The sequence below is a fragment of the Chrysemys picta genome, chromosome 9 (assembly GCF_011386835.1).
Source record: "Chrysemys picta bellii isolate R12L10 chromosome 9, ASM1138683v2, whole genome shotgun sequence".
NCBI classification, from domain to species: Eukaryota; Metazoa; Chordata; order Testudines; family Emydidae; genus Chrysemys; species Chrysemys picta.
The window spans coordinates 10,462,494-10,476,039 of NC_088799.1; the positions used below are offsets into that span (position 1 = coordinate 10,462,494).

At 42.2% G+C, this 13,546-nt stretch overlaps 1 protein-coding gene across 4 annotated transcripts in view; it reads right to left on the minus strand.

Annotated features, from left to right (window-relative positions):
- Positions 1 to 11,012, minus strand: part of FXR1 (FMR1 autosomal homolog 1) — a 65,768-nt gene extending 54,756 nt beyond the window's left edge. For 3 of the 4 annotated variants that reach the window (XM_065557706.1, XM_005285974.4, XM_005285973.5), the window contains exon 1: positions 10,788 to 10,967. In XM_065557706.1, coding sequence (XP_065413778.1) covers positions 10,788 to 10,838 — 51 coding nt within the window. In that variant the 5' untranslated portion in view covers positions 10,839 to 10,967. Of the gene's footprint in view, positions 1 to 10,787 lie in introns of all 4 variants that reach the window. The other variant, XM_005285975.5, reaches the window with a different exon arrangement.
- Between the last annotated feature and the right edge of the window lie 2,534 nt (positions 11,013 to 13,546).

A 13,546-nucleotide genomic window follows, 5' to 3' on the forward strand; every position in this document is an offset into this window, starting at 1 on the left:
GAAAAACTATGTAGGTGGTAGTACGGCTGAAAAGGATCTGGGACTTATAGTGGATCACAAACTGAATACGAGTCAACAATGTGATGCAGCCGCAAAAAACATTAATATTATTCTGCGGTGTATTAACAGGAGTATTGTATGTAAGACACGGGAGGCAGTTGTCCTGCTATATTCAGCACTGGTGAGGCTTCAGCCGGAGGACTGTGTCCAATTCTGGGCACCACATTTTAGGAAAGATGTGGACAAATTGGAAAGCGTCCAGAGGAGAGCAACAATTAGAAAATCTAACCTATGAGGACAGGTTAAAAAAAACAGATATGTTTAGTCTAGAGAAAAGAAGATTATGGGGGAAGTGAGGGGGAAAGGGGGGAATCTAATAATCTTCAAACATGTTAAGGGCTGTTATAAGAAGGATGGTGATCAATCATTTTCCATGTCCACTGAAGGTAGGACTACAAGTAATGGGCTTAATATGCAGTAACAGATTCCGGTTAGATACTAGGAAAAACTTTCTAACTATAAGTATAGTTAAGCTCTGGAATAGGCTTCCAAGAGAGTTTGTGGAATCCCCATAATTAAGAACAGGATGGACAAACACCTGTCAGGGATGGTCTAGATTTACTTAGTCCTGCCATAGTACAGGGGGCTGGACTTGAAGACCTCTCAATGTCCCTTCCAGTCCTATATTTCTATGATTCTAAGTGTTTTAAAAGAGGTTGCTGGACCATTAATGTTGATTTTCAATAAGTCTTTCTTGGTACACAGGGGACGTTCCAAAAGACAGGAAGAAAGCTGAAGTTGTGCCAATATTTAAAATTGGTAAATGGTATGATTCAGGTAATTACAGGCAAGTCAGTCAGACATTGATCGCGGACACAACAGAAGGGCTGACACAACTCAACTAAAGGAGGATAATATAATTAAAGCAATTAACATGGGTTTATGGAAGTATTGATCCCATGAAACTAATTTAACATCTTTTTTGATGAGATTACAGGCTTAGCTGATAAAGGTAATATGTACTGATGTAACTATAGTGGCACGTCAGGACCACTATACTGAAGGCTGCACCATGACTTATATTTAAAGCTTGACCTTCCTAAGACTTCTAAAATCGACATGCTTAGTCAGAGTCCTTTGAAATTTGGTCTGCTTCAGAAGGGTTCAGAGTAGGGTCAGTAAACCAAATTTGGGATCATTTGAGCTTGGGATGTGCAGATATTTCTTTAAAAAAAATAGCCATTTTTCAAAAAGTTTCAAGGTTTTGTGTGTGTGGTTTTTTTGCTCAGCGCTATTAATATGTTGGTCAAAAAGGTCTCAATCTGTCAAGTTTTACTGCAAGTAGTGCATGGCACCCACTAAATCTTTGGAGGACCCAAACTGAGAATGGTATTTAAGAAAATACACGTTTTTTATAGGTGCACATGCACCAGTACAGAAGAACAGCTAGAGGATTTCCATTCCGACCACTTTATATGCTTAAAAGCTCAACTCTTGTAAGCACACTTGCTTTTAAATTTGGTGTGCATCATATGGGCACAAGGTAGTGTTAGTAACCCAAATTTGACCTTGGTATTCCCAAATTACAGTCTCCTAGAAGAAACTGGTTTACTTCTACTGTCGTGTTCTGTTAAACTGAAAGGTACCAATTTTTACCCAGTTTCTACAGCAGAATAATCAGCAGCCAGCCTAACCAAAATGTTTGTTATGCTGGGTGGGGAGGTGATGTAGACAGGACTTTGTGTAGAGAGGGTGGGGGAGACAGAGAGAGGGGTTGGCTTGCAGCTTTGGAAGCAGCAGAAAATGAGGACAAGTGGTAGGAAAGTCTTGCATTAGTTATTTGAGAACATCTGTATTTTATTAGCTCTTGAGGGTGTTTGCGGGGGCAGGGGGAGTGGTACTTCCTGATCTCAGGGCAGATTAACGTGGTGTTTCCAAACACATAGGACAGAGGTTTGGAACTGACAGTGCAGGTACTTTGACTGCTGAGGGGAAAGAAAACCTGGGTCGCCAATGTATGGATTCTGGATGATCCCCAGATAATGAGGTTGCAGAAGTTTGTGGGAGAGCAAGGAGTACACCATGACATGGGGATTGCTGACTACAGGCTGATTTGGGTGGAGTGAAGTGGCCTGCAATGGCATCACATTTTGCACATTCTGCAATGTCTAACCAGTGATTTAAGAGGTTGTGATCTAGTGTAAATTCTAGCAGTGAATCACTCAGTTAGAATGATCTATGCCTTATTCCAGGTGTACACCTCATCCAATCTATGACACCAGATTTGGACAGCATCAGAGTCTTGTGTCCAGGAGCTGTTACAGTTTTCTCTGTTTTGGCAGAGCATCTGAATTGCTACAGTGACAATATAAAAATGATTAGTAAGTATTGGAAAAGCATCAATCGGGAAACTGGAGAGCTCACAACTGACCCAAAAATGTGTACTCTAAGGCATAGAAACACAACAAGCTCCGACACCTCACTGTTTTTCGGAGATGAGGTTCACCCTCCCATGCAGGTCAAAGAACCAGTATGCCATACCGGCAACAGGATGTGAGGAGCAGACCCCAATAGCCGAGGAGGAGCTGCCACCTGCTCCCAAGGCCACTGCACCCAAGAAACAGCAGCATAGGATACTAGTGATCAGGGCCATTCTGTAACCTCTTCAATTTTATACTGCCAAGGGCCAGCATGGTATATGCATATTGGGGTACTGGTCAAAAAGGATAGAGGGGAAAGTGCTCTGGGCAACCTCCCCCGCCCCCTTTTTGTGCTTTAACATGTCAGAAGGAAGCCTGTGGGTGACAGTGAATGGGCTGTAAACGGAGGGAAACGACTTGTACATTTCAGCGACTCTGGGGTTGGCAGAGTAAAGATATGCATATTAATGGGGTGTATTGGGGCACTGCTGCATTTCCTGATTTTCACAAGTCTGAGCTTGGCTCAATTCAACATTCTGTAAGGAAACAACACATCACTAAGCAACCTTAGCTCTATGTGAATGTAGTTCCCCCCATCTCATGTACTTTGATTTCTGTAAGGCGTTTGACATGGTACCGCATGACATGACATTTAAAGAAAAAACAACAAAAAAACAAAACAATATAAACTTAACATGGCACACATTAAATTGATTACAAGCTGGCTAACCAATAGGTCTCAAGATGTCAGTGTAAACAGGAAGTGAACATTGAGCAGGTCTGTTTCTAGTGGGGTTCCACAAGGATCAATTCTTAGCCCTACACTGTTTACCATTTTTAGCAATAACTTAGATGAAAACATAAAATCATCACTGATAAAGTTTGCAAATGACAAAAAAAAAAGGGGGGGGGGAGTAATAGACAATGAACAGGACAGGCTGACAGAGCTATCTGGATCACCCAGTAAGCTAGGTGCAAGCACACAATATGTATTTTAATACAGCTAAATGTAAACATCTAGGAACAAAGAATGTAGGCTATACTTTTAGGATGGGGAACTCCTTTTTGAAGCAGTGACTCTGAAAAAGATTTGGAGGTCATGTGATGCCTAGCATAGGTGCCAACTCTGTGGGTCTCTGGGGCTGGAGCATCCACTGGGAAAAATTAGTGGGTGCTCTGCACCCACCAGCAGCCAAGTTCCCATCCCCCACCCCATCTCATCTCCTCCCCTGAGCACGACACGTCCCCACTCTTCCGCCTACCTCCCAGCGCTTGCCGCCGCCAAACAGCAGTTTGGCGGCATAGCAAGCTCTGGGAAAGAGGGGGGAGGAGCAGGAACGTGGCACCTCAGGGGAGAGGACTTTGGAGAAGGGGTTGGAATGGGGGTGGGGCAGGGGTGGAGTCGAGGCAGGGCAGGGAACAGAGGGGGGTTGAGCACCCACCAGCGCGAGTAGAAATCGGTGCCTATGATCCCCAGATGCATAAACAGTGGAATCTTGAGTAAGAGTAGAGGGTATATTTTATCTCTGTATTTGGCACTGTAGTGACCACGGCTGGAATACTACATCCAATGCTGGTGTCCACAATTAAAACAGGATATTGATAAATTGGAATGGGTTCAGATAAGAGCCATGAGAATGAATAAATTATTAGAAAACCTGCCTTATAGTGATAGACACAAGGAGCTCAATCTACTTAGCTTAACAAAGAGAAGGTTAAGGGATGATTTGATTGCAGTTTATATGTATCTACATGGGGAATAAATATTTGATAATGGGCTCTTCGGTCTAGCAAAGAAAGGTATAACATGATCCAATGTCTGAAAGTTGAAGATAAAGAAATTCAGACCACTTTGTTGTTTTTGACCAGTCCTGAGAGTTTTTTAAGTGCCCTGATTCAAACTATCTTGAAAGCAACCAGTCTTTATATTACTGATAAAGACAGATGATTATAAGGGGCTGCGAGCAACCAGAAGAGACACTGGGAGCCCATTTGTCAGGTTAAATCTATTCGTTACACAGACTTGAAATCTGGATGTTTCACATGCTCACTTTGCAAAGATTGTATATCTTCTGAACTTGGTAAAACGGCTGTGGCCTTTTCTTTAGAATATCAATACTGGCATAGTTATCCATGGATGTGTCACCTTAAATTGGAACACTGCATTGTAATCTACATATATCTATGCCTTAAGACCACATGGAAACTGCAGATAGTTCAGCTGCATAGTTAAGCGGGATTTCTCATACACCTATGCTCCAAAATCTGATTCTAGATGAAAAATGGGTCAATATGAGTCTTATAAAGTCCTAATTTGTACCTTACTTATCTTTGACATCACCTACTTCCTTATGTGAATCTGCAGCAAATGCAATTGTCTGAGGCACCTAAAGTAGCAGTCCTCTAATTTAAATGAAGTTAACAACAAGACATTCTCACTGAGGAGTCCTCAGCTCTACAACACCCTTTTATCATTTATTATTTGTATTGTGATAACATCTAGGAGCCCCAGTCATAGACGAAGGTTCCATTGTGGTAGGCACTAAACACAAACATAACAAAAAAAAGTCAGTCACCGCCCTAACGAGCTCCTTGGTCTGCCAGAGCATAGATTTGATAACCTTCATAGAACACTGCAAGACACATCTGTTCCTCAATAAGTAATATTTTTAGAACAGATGGGAAGTCTTTTGGTGGTATTGAGGCAATATGTAATTTTTTAAATATAATTTACACATTTGTCCAAGTGCTGAGGTATTATTATTACTAACACATTTCATAAATCTAACAAATAAAGAAAACAGTAGTCTACATCATATTTGTTTAGTTGAATGTGAGATACTAATTCCTATAAAAAGTTATAACCTTAGTTTTCAAAATGCAAGGAAGTGGAGAATCGGGTCTTAAACCTTGAATTTCAGAGGAATTCTACACCAGGGTAGTAATGTATGCTTTAATAAATGAGAATGATTAAAGGATTGGAAAACACACCTTAGGAGAATTTGTGAACTTGATCACAATCTATAAATACCTACATGGGAAACAAATATTTGACAATATGCTCTTCAGTCTAACAGATAAAGTTATAACAAGGTCCAAATGTTGGACACTGAAGCCAGGCTAATTCAAACTGGAGATCAGGTGTAAAATTTTAACGGTAAGTAAAAAAACAACATTTGAACAACTTACCAAGGGTTCTGGTAGATTCTCCAGCACTGGCAATTTTAAAAATCAAAACTGGATGTTTTTCTAGAAGCTATACTCTAGTTCAAACAGAAATTATTTCAGGGAAGTTCTATGGTCTGTGCTATACAGGAGGTCAGACCACATGATCACAGTGATTCTTGTTGGCCTTGGAATATATGAATAGATTTGTTTTGTTACTATGAGCCACCACTCTGCGTTTACACTAGCCACTTTGGATGTTTTGACAGAAAGTGAGAGTTTTCCCTAAATTAATAGGTAATGAAAAAAATGAACATGTTTTTTCTCAGCATAACTGGGAAAAGTACTCTGTTACAATGACTCTTATTTAACCATTGGTGACTGTGAAGATAATTATGCCAAAACACAACTTTGGAAATAAACAAAAGAAATCCTCAGAGAAAAAAGGGAGCAGTAAGATGGAGCAAATAAAACAATATGGTGAAAAAGGCAAACAGGTAAGCTTTAAATAAGTGAATGGTGATAATTCTGTAACTTCAGCAAGAGGACTATCCAAAATAGGGCAAACCCAGAGGTATCTTATGCATTCACAACATATTGGAGGGGATCGGGGGGGGGGGGGGGGAGGGGGGAAGTGCCTGTGCCCAAGCAAGATTTCTTCTGTGCTAGATTGGGAACCAGAGACTCAAAATAAAGGGTCTCCACACACCATGGAGATCTCTATATCAAACGCCACAAGAGAGCTACTGACATATTGGGGTTCTACTACAGCTCAGGTGTGGCCATAAACTCACATGGTGAGGAGTGCAAGGAGGGTATATCTGTCACTCTTCCCTACATCCAAGAGTAGGTTTGATGCAGACCAGTTGTTTGGGGCCCCATGGGTGATGCTTCCAAATTAAGGTTAAGTATTCCCAAAAAACAGAAGTTCCCTTACCTGAGGCTTTGCTTGTGGGTTTAGGATTAGGCCCAACTGACAGTAGTGAAAGTTCCCTCCCCAGATGTATCTCAACCACAACTAGGAGGGACCAGTTCTAGAAAGGAGTTCAATCTCATTTGGTCATTAGTCTGTTTGCTGATATCGCTAACAAGGGAGGGTGGCAATTTCTGTGTTATGGAAACCTGGCACATTACAAACTAGACTAAGTGCACCTTATTCATTGAAAGAACCTCACATAATAAAGGCCTTGGTAAGTAGAGTTGTGGGTTGTGTCTGAAGCTCTGATGTTGAGGTCAAAAGATCTGAATACTATTACCAAACCCTTAAGCCTTTTAATGCCTAAGCACTGTATTTTTATAATTGCCACTTATGCGAGAATTGTTTCATGTAATACACAAATAAAAAGACCCTCCTCAGGGTGGATAAAAATGGATGATTTTTTTTTTTAAGTTTAAAAATCAGATTTTTTTAAATTTAAATCAGATTTTTATTGTTATTTAAATACTAAGCTTTTCTCTTCGATAATAAACCTGTTTAAATTGAAATATGAACTTAATACAAAATACGTTAAGGCCTAACCTTATTATAATATCTTAAAACATTTAAGATAAAGAAATAATCTACCCTGGCCCCACTTGGTAGTTTACTGCTACTGGTCATTTCTTAGACAGAATTCCTGGGGAATCAGAATGACATCTGGTACATACACAACTTTCCTATGACTACCTGAAGCATTAGTCAATACTGGCTCAAATTTAGCCTGGGTATAAGTGCATATTATTTCCACTGGTAAACAGGGAGTTGCACCTGCTTATGCTAGGGACATTTTTGGTCCATTGTGTGTTATTTTTCAGTATGCAAGTCTAGTTATTAAAAATGTGTGTTGGATAAAAAATAATCCTTCAAAAAATATGTCAACTTTATTTTATCAACAAAATTTATTTTGATCTTACAGTTAACAAATAATAATTGAGAATACAAATGCACTTAAATCAGGAAATGCAAAAGTATAGTTTCTACAGTAACTACAATGTGGCCCCCTAGTACATAAGTAGTATTTTGCATTGCTGTTTATGCCATTAAATGCACACAAGCAATATGGCAAAATACGATTGCAACAGGTATTGTAGCATTAAGTTTCTTTATTTTTGACCACGCTATTAAAACCAGGTTTTTTTTTTAAATGCTCATCTGAATGATCCTGAAAAGATTAATTTACCTAGTGTTCAAATTATCTGCCTTGGCCTCACCATACCTTAGGCCCCAATCCTACAAGTTGTTCCATGCAGGCAGCCCACATGAAACAACTTGAGGGACCAGGGCTTTAATTTGTGAACCTTCTAAGGGGAGTAAGATGAGAAGAGTACTCTCTGTCCATTGGATAAAGTAAAAATGATTAGTAAAACCTTGTCAGATAATGTTTATTTCAAAAGATATTTAAAATTGGTTTGGAGGTTAATGGTTTAGAGTTAAATCAGATTATTATATTACAAGAGCTAACCATCAAGAAATCCCTCTTGTAGCATACACCATAACCAGTTACCCCTTTTAAATAAATTGATTTATATTGTGGAAAATAGATTTTGATCTTTTCTATTTTTAGAAAAGTACAATAACCATTTTCCTTACTAAATTATGTCATTTATAATGCACACATGAAGAACTCTAAAATTCTAGCAAATGAAGAGCAGTTAGTGAGGGACAAGAGAAGCTATTATTGATGCCATGTTCATAGCTCTAAAGAGTACAGCACTAACTACAGTAAAACATGGCAAATTTGATTTAATATTAAAGATTTTTGTAAGCACATGATTATAGCTTAGCTGCAGTTAAGTCATTTACACAAGAATTATTTGTTTTACACAATTATTAGCTTGGCTTTGTATCTACTGGCACGGTGGGTAAGTTTCACATCTCATGACATGATTGAGGTATATACTGTAATAGTAAGTCTGAATCCAGGACACTGAATGGAACCCTCAGGTTTCATCCTGTCATCTTATGTGTTTTTTTTTTTTTTTTTTTTCCTCCCTTCAGAAGAAAAATGTAATGCCTTCCATACACTGACCTTACCTGAGATAGTGATCCTCTTGTAAGTCTTGCTATTCTATCACTACCCAGGGATGCTGAAAGCATTAGTCTGATTCCTCCCTCCCTCCCTTCTAAACCCTAGACAGAAAAATTAAGCAATTTAGATCCCCAGACATGCATGCAACCTTTGCTTGCTTAACATGCAACAGCTCTTTAGGCCAACCAGATCTGGCCATCAGCAGATGTTATTTCACCATATTTATCTACCGAAACAAAACAGAATCTTCTGAAAGGGTGTGTAGATATGGATCACAAGGTGACCAAAAGCCTTAACTCAATACATCTCAACCCCAGCTTTCAGAAAGAAATTGGATTATAAACCTAACTCTTAATAACTGGACTACATTCAGTATTAGATGTTATCCTTTCCCCAGATCTCAGTTAATAGAAATGACCAGTTTGGCGGTCAGCTCTAAGTAAAACCCACTTATAGGTCACCTCCCTATGGCCCATTACTTCCAATAACCACCCTTCTTCATAGTGCTAAATACAATATGGTACAGACTCAGCTCTGCCAATTCTCACTTACTTGGAGGGACACTTCATCATTCCAGATTATAAAGCAGGCTTTGTATGATGATAATTTTGAATTTACACAGATCCTTTCATCCAAAGATTCTAAAGTACCTCATAACACTCTTGTAAACCCCTGTATTCTTCAACAGATGAGGAAACTGTAGCATAGTTAAGTAAACTGTCCAAGGTCACAAAGCAAGGCAATGGCAGAGTCAGAAATAATATCTAGATAAAATTCCTGACTACTCTAACCAGCAGAAAAGGCTCCCTTCTCTTTTTTAAAAGAATCTTTCTCTTATGATGAAGGATTTTAATGTGTGTTCTGATGAGACTTTCAAAATCTCAATAAGACTTTTAAAATTCCTTTAATTGTCAAAGTCTAACAACACTGTTGATCTCAATAAAAATTTCAACACTACATATTAAGAGTGGAAATACAATTTTCCCTAGTAAGTTCTATCAGAGACCCTCTTACTAATTTATCAAACAGCTATCTATTAAAAGATTGAAACTTGTAAAATCAGCTGGTTATGATCCTTAGAACACCAACTGTGTTTACATACTATACAATTACCATATAGGGTGACCGGATGTCCCGATTTAATAGGGACAATCCCGATATTTGGGGCTTTTTCTTATATAGGTGGCTATTACCCCCTACCCTGTCCCAATTTTTCACACTTTCTATCTGGTCACCCTATTACCATATGATATTGACTGTAAATCTATAGCCCTAACCAACAGAAACTCATGAAAAGGGCAAATAAATCACTGTCTTACATAGTGGGCTATTATGATTAGATGTAAGTGATTAAGGGAGTCCTGAAATTAAGTGCACAGGGAGCAGAGCATAAAGTGAGTGTTCACAATGATGGCTGCAATCAGCCCTCCTGCAAAGGAGCACAGAGGGCTCTCTCTCTATAAAAAGAGCTGGGATTCTCAAACATCTCAGGCCTGGCTTAGGGAAAAAGACTGACAGGCAACAGCTGAGAGTATTTTGTATTGATCCTGTAACATCCTGGCATACCAGGGAGGGTGGTGGTGAAGGAAGCTTTCTGATGACATAAATAAACTCCAAGTCCCTAAGCATTATATTATATGGGCTTTTATTTTCAGCAGTTTAATCCACACTCCTACAAAAAGCTTCTATCCTTCGAATAATCCAAACCCTCACCCCCCAAAAAGGAAGAAATCGGTCTCCGTTTGTCAGCTGATAACCTGCCTCAGTCCCGATGCAACCAGGCTCCCCCTTCCACTTTGCAAGGTCCTAGCCCCATCCTTTGAGAATAAACCTCATCTACACGCCCCCAAACTCCTTCTCAAACCCTACCCCACACGGATGTCTCCTCCCACCCCCAGCACCCAGCCCACCCCACAACCCAACCCCCTTCTCCCAGCGCCCCCCAAGCACTCGCACTCCCTCCAGCCCACCCTTCCCCACTACACCCAAGCAAACCTCCCCCCCACACACACCCCCTTGCCCCGCAGGCCCCGCCTCGCTCTCACCTGCCTGCCCCCCCCACCACCACCCTCCGCGCCCCGGGCCCGAAACTACCCTAACGGTTTCTTTGGATGAGAGGGACAGGCCGAGACCGGGACACGGAGACCGTTACCCGCCCCGCTCCCTCTGCTTGGCGCCCCCCCCGGACCGATACCTTGTAGAAGGCCCCGTTGGAGCCGCGCACTTCCACGGTCAGCTCCTCCATGTTGAGACCGCAAAGGACGCCGGGACGGGCTTCTAGAAACTGTCACCACTGGGGGGGGGGCCTCTCCGGGCTCCCTTTCCGAGTCCTCACCCACCGCGGGGCGGCGCCGGCTCGGCTCCCTCTCCCCTCGCACTGGGGGCGGGGTGTTCCCGCTCGGCTCCCCGGCCCCTCCCCACACACTGGAGCGGCCAATTCCCTCTCGCGCCGGGCGGGGCGCCTGTCCCCCTCCGAGCTGCCGCTTCCCGCTCGGGTCCCCTCCGGCCTTCCCCTCGCGCCCTGGGCGAGCCTGAGTCCCCCTCGCCCGCCCCGGGGAGGGGCAGAACTGGCTCCCCCAGGGCGCGGGCTGACTCCTAACGCACACAAGGGCTGGCTGCCACCTGTCCCCAGAGCGCCCTCGGTGCCGCCACCCAGAGAGCGGGGCGCTGGCTCGTCCCCCGCCGCGGGCTCATTCCCCCGCCGACCGAGACCGAGGCCTAACCCTAACCACCCCGCCTAGCCCATTCCCGGGCGAACTCAGTCCCGCAGAGCTCCAGACCCGGGAGAGGGCTGGCTAGTCCCCAGGAGAAGGGTCTCGCTTCCTGCCCACACGCGGGATCGCAGGGTAACTCCCTCCACGCTCCCACAGCCAGGGCGGGAGCTGGCTGATCCCCAGGAGATGGGGGCTCACCCCCACCCCGCTTGTTTACAGCCGCCAAGAGTGAGGCTAAGTCTCGCCTGGGCACTACCCCTTCACGATCAGACCCCGGAAACCTGTTTCCCTTCCCCACCCTGGAGAGGGGGCCTTCCACAGTCACAGGACAGCAGGCTACCTTGTTCATCCCTTAATCACCTCCTCCCACCCACCCACACTTCTTCCACCACTCCCACAACACTGTATTGTTTACTCACTGATTGTTTATGCCCTGCCAAAGAGTTGGATCAAATGTTGTGAAGGGGGAGGCATAACACTGGAAGCAGAGTTGCGGGTTGCTGGGAGGGAACGAGCAGGTGTTGAATGATGGAGGAAAGATGAAGGAAGCGGAATCCAGTATGTTTAAATCACTCAAAGTTGATAAGCCTTATGCCTGTCATCATCCTATTCACTTGGTATGTTATGTTCCCTTCTTCCTCAACCATTTGTCTGTCTTCATCCTTTTGGATTACATGTACTTTGGGGTAAGGGTTGTGTCTTCTGTGTTGGAAAAGCACCTACACGTTGTGGACACTAATATAAACAAGAATCCCTAGGAGAGGGAGGATCTCTAAATACACAGGAGGGCCTGACTCCAAGAAAAAAGGCTTATGTGTATATACACAGACACAGGAGGGCAGGACTTTCCCACACATACTAATGGGGCCCTGGCCTCCCCAAATTGCAGCGGGCTTTTCCCAAATAGGCACATAAGGGGCTGAAGAGGTGGCTCTCCAAATTCACACAGAAAACCCTTAGTCTGGGAAATGATGCATACAACTCTGTGCACTACACAATATGGGGCCTAAATGAGTACTTCTCTCAACCTCTAAAACAAAACAGATTCCTTGCAATTACAAAATGTCAAATGAATGGGAAAGGTTTGATGTTTTTTTTTTTTAATGTGTAAACATATTCTGTGAGATGAAAGGTTAAAATTTCAGAAACTGCCTACTAATCTCAGACAAGTATCTAAACTTCTAGTTAAACATATAAAAATTACCTTTTCATAGCCGCTGATGGTTATAACACTTAATACTAATCATGTTCTCTCATTCATATATTAGAAAACTAATTGTAATATACACAATCTCCATAGGCAATTTATTTTAGTGCTTAACTACCCTGACAGGAAGGTTTTTCTAATGACCGACCTAAACTGCCGTTGCTGCAATTTAAGCCCATTGCTTCCTGTTCTATACTCAGAGGTTAAAGAGAACAATCTTTCTCCCTCCTCTTTGTAACAACCTTTCATGTACTTGAAAACTGTTATCATGTTCCCTCTGAGTATTCTCTTCTCCAGACTAAACAAACCCAATTTTTTTCAATCTTCCCTCATTGGTCATGTTTTCTAGACCGGGGTAGGCAACCTATGGCACGTGTGCCGAAGGCGGCACGCGAGCTGATTTTCAGTGGCACTCACACTGCCCGGGTCCTGGCCATCCGGGGGGCTCTGCATTTTAATTTAATTTTAAATGAAGCTTCTTAAACATTTTAAAAATCTTATTTACTTTACATACAACAATAGTTTAGTTCTATATTATAGACTTATAGAAAGAGACCTTCTAAAAACATTAAAATGTATTACTGGCACATGAAACCTTAAATTAGAGTGAATAAATGAAGACTCGGCACACCAGTTCTGAAAGGTTGCCGACCCCCTGTTCTAGACCTTTGATCATTTTTGTTGCTCTTCTCTGGACTTTCTCCAATTTGTCCACGTTTCCTGAAATGTGGTGCCCAAAGCTGAACACAACACTCCAGTTGAGGTCTAATCAGCTCGGAATAGAGCTTAAGAATTACTCCTCGTGTCTTGCTTACAACACTCCTGCTAATACATCCCAGACTGATGTTTGCTTTTTTTGCATCAGTGTTAAATTGTTGACTCATATTTAGCTTGTGATCCAGTCTGACCTGCAGATCCCTTTCTGCAGTACTCCTTCCTAGACACTCATTTCCCATATTGTATGGTTACAACTGATTGTTCCTTCCTAAGTGGAGTACTTTGCATTTGTCCTTATTGAATTTCATCCAGTTT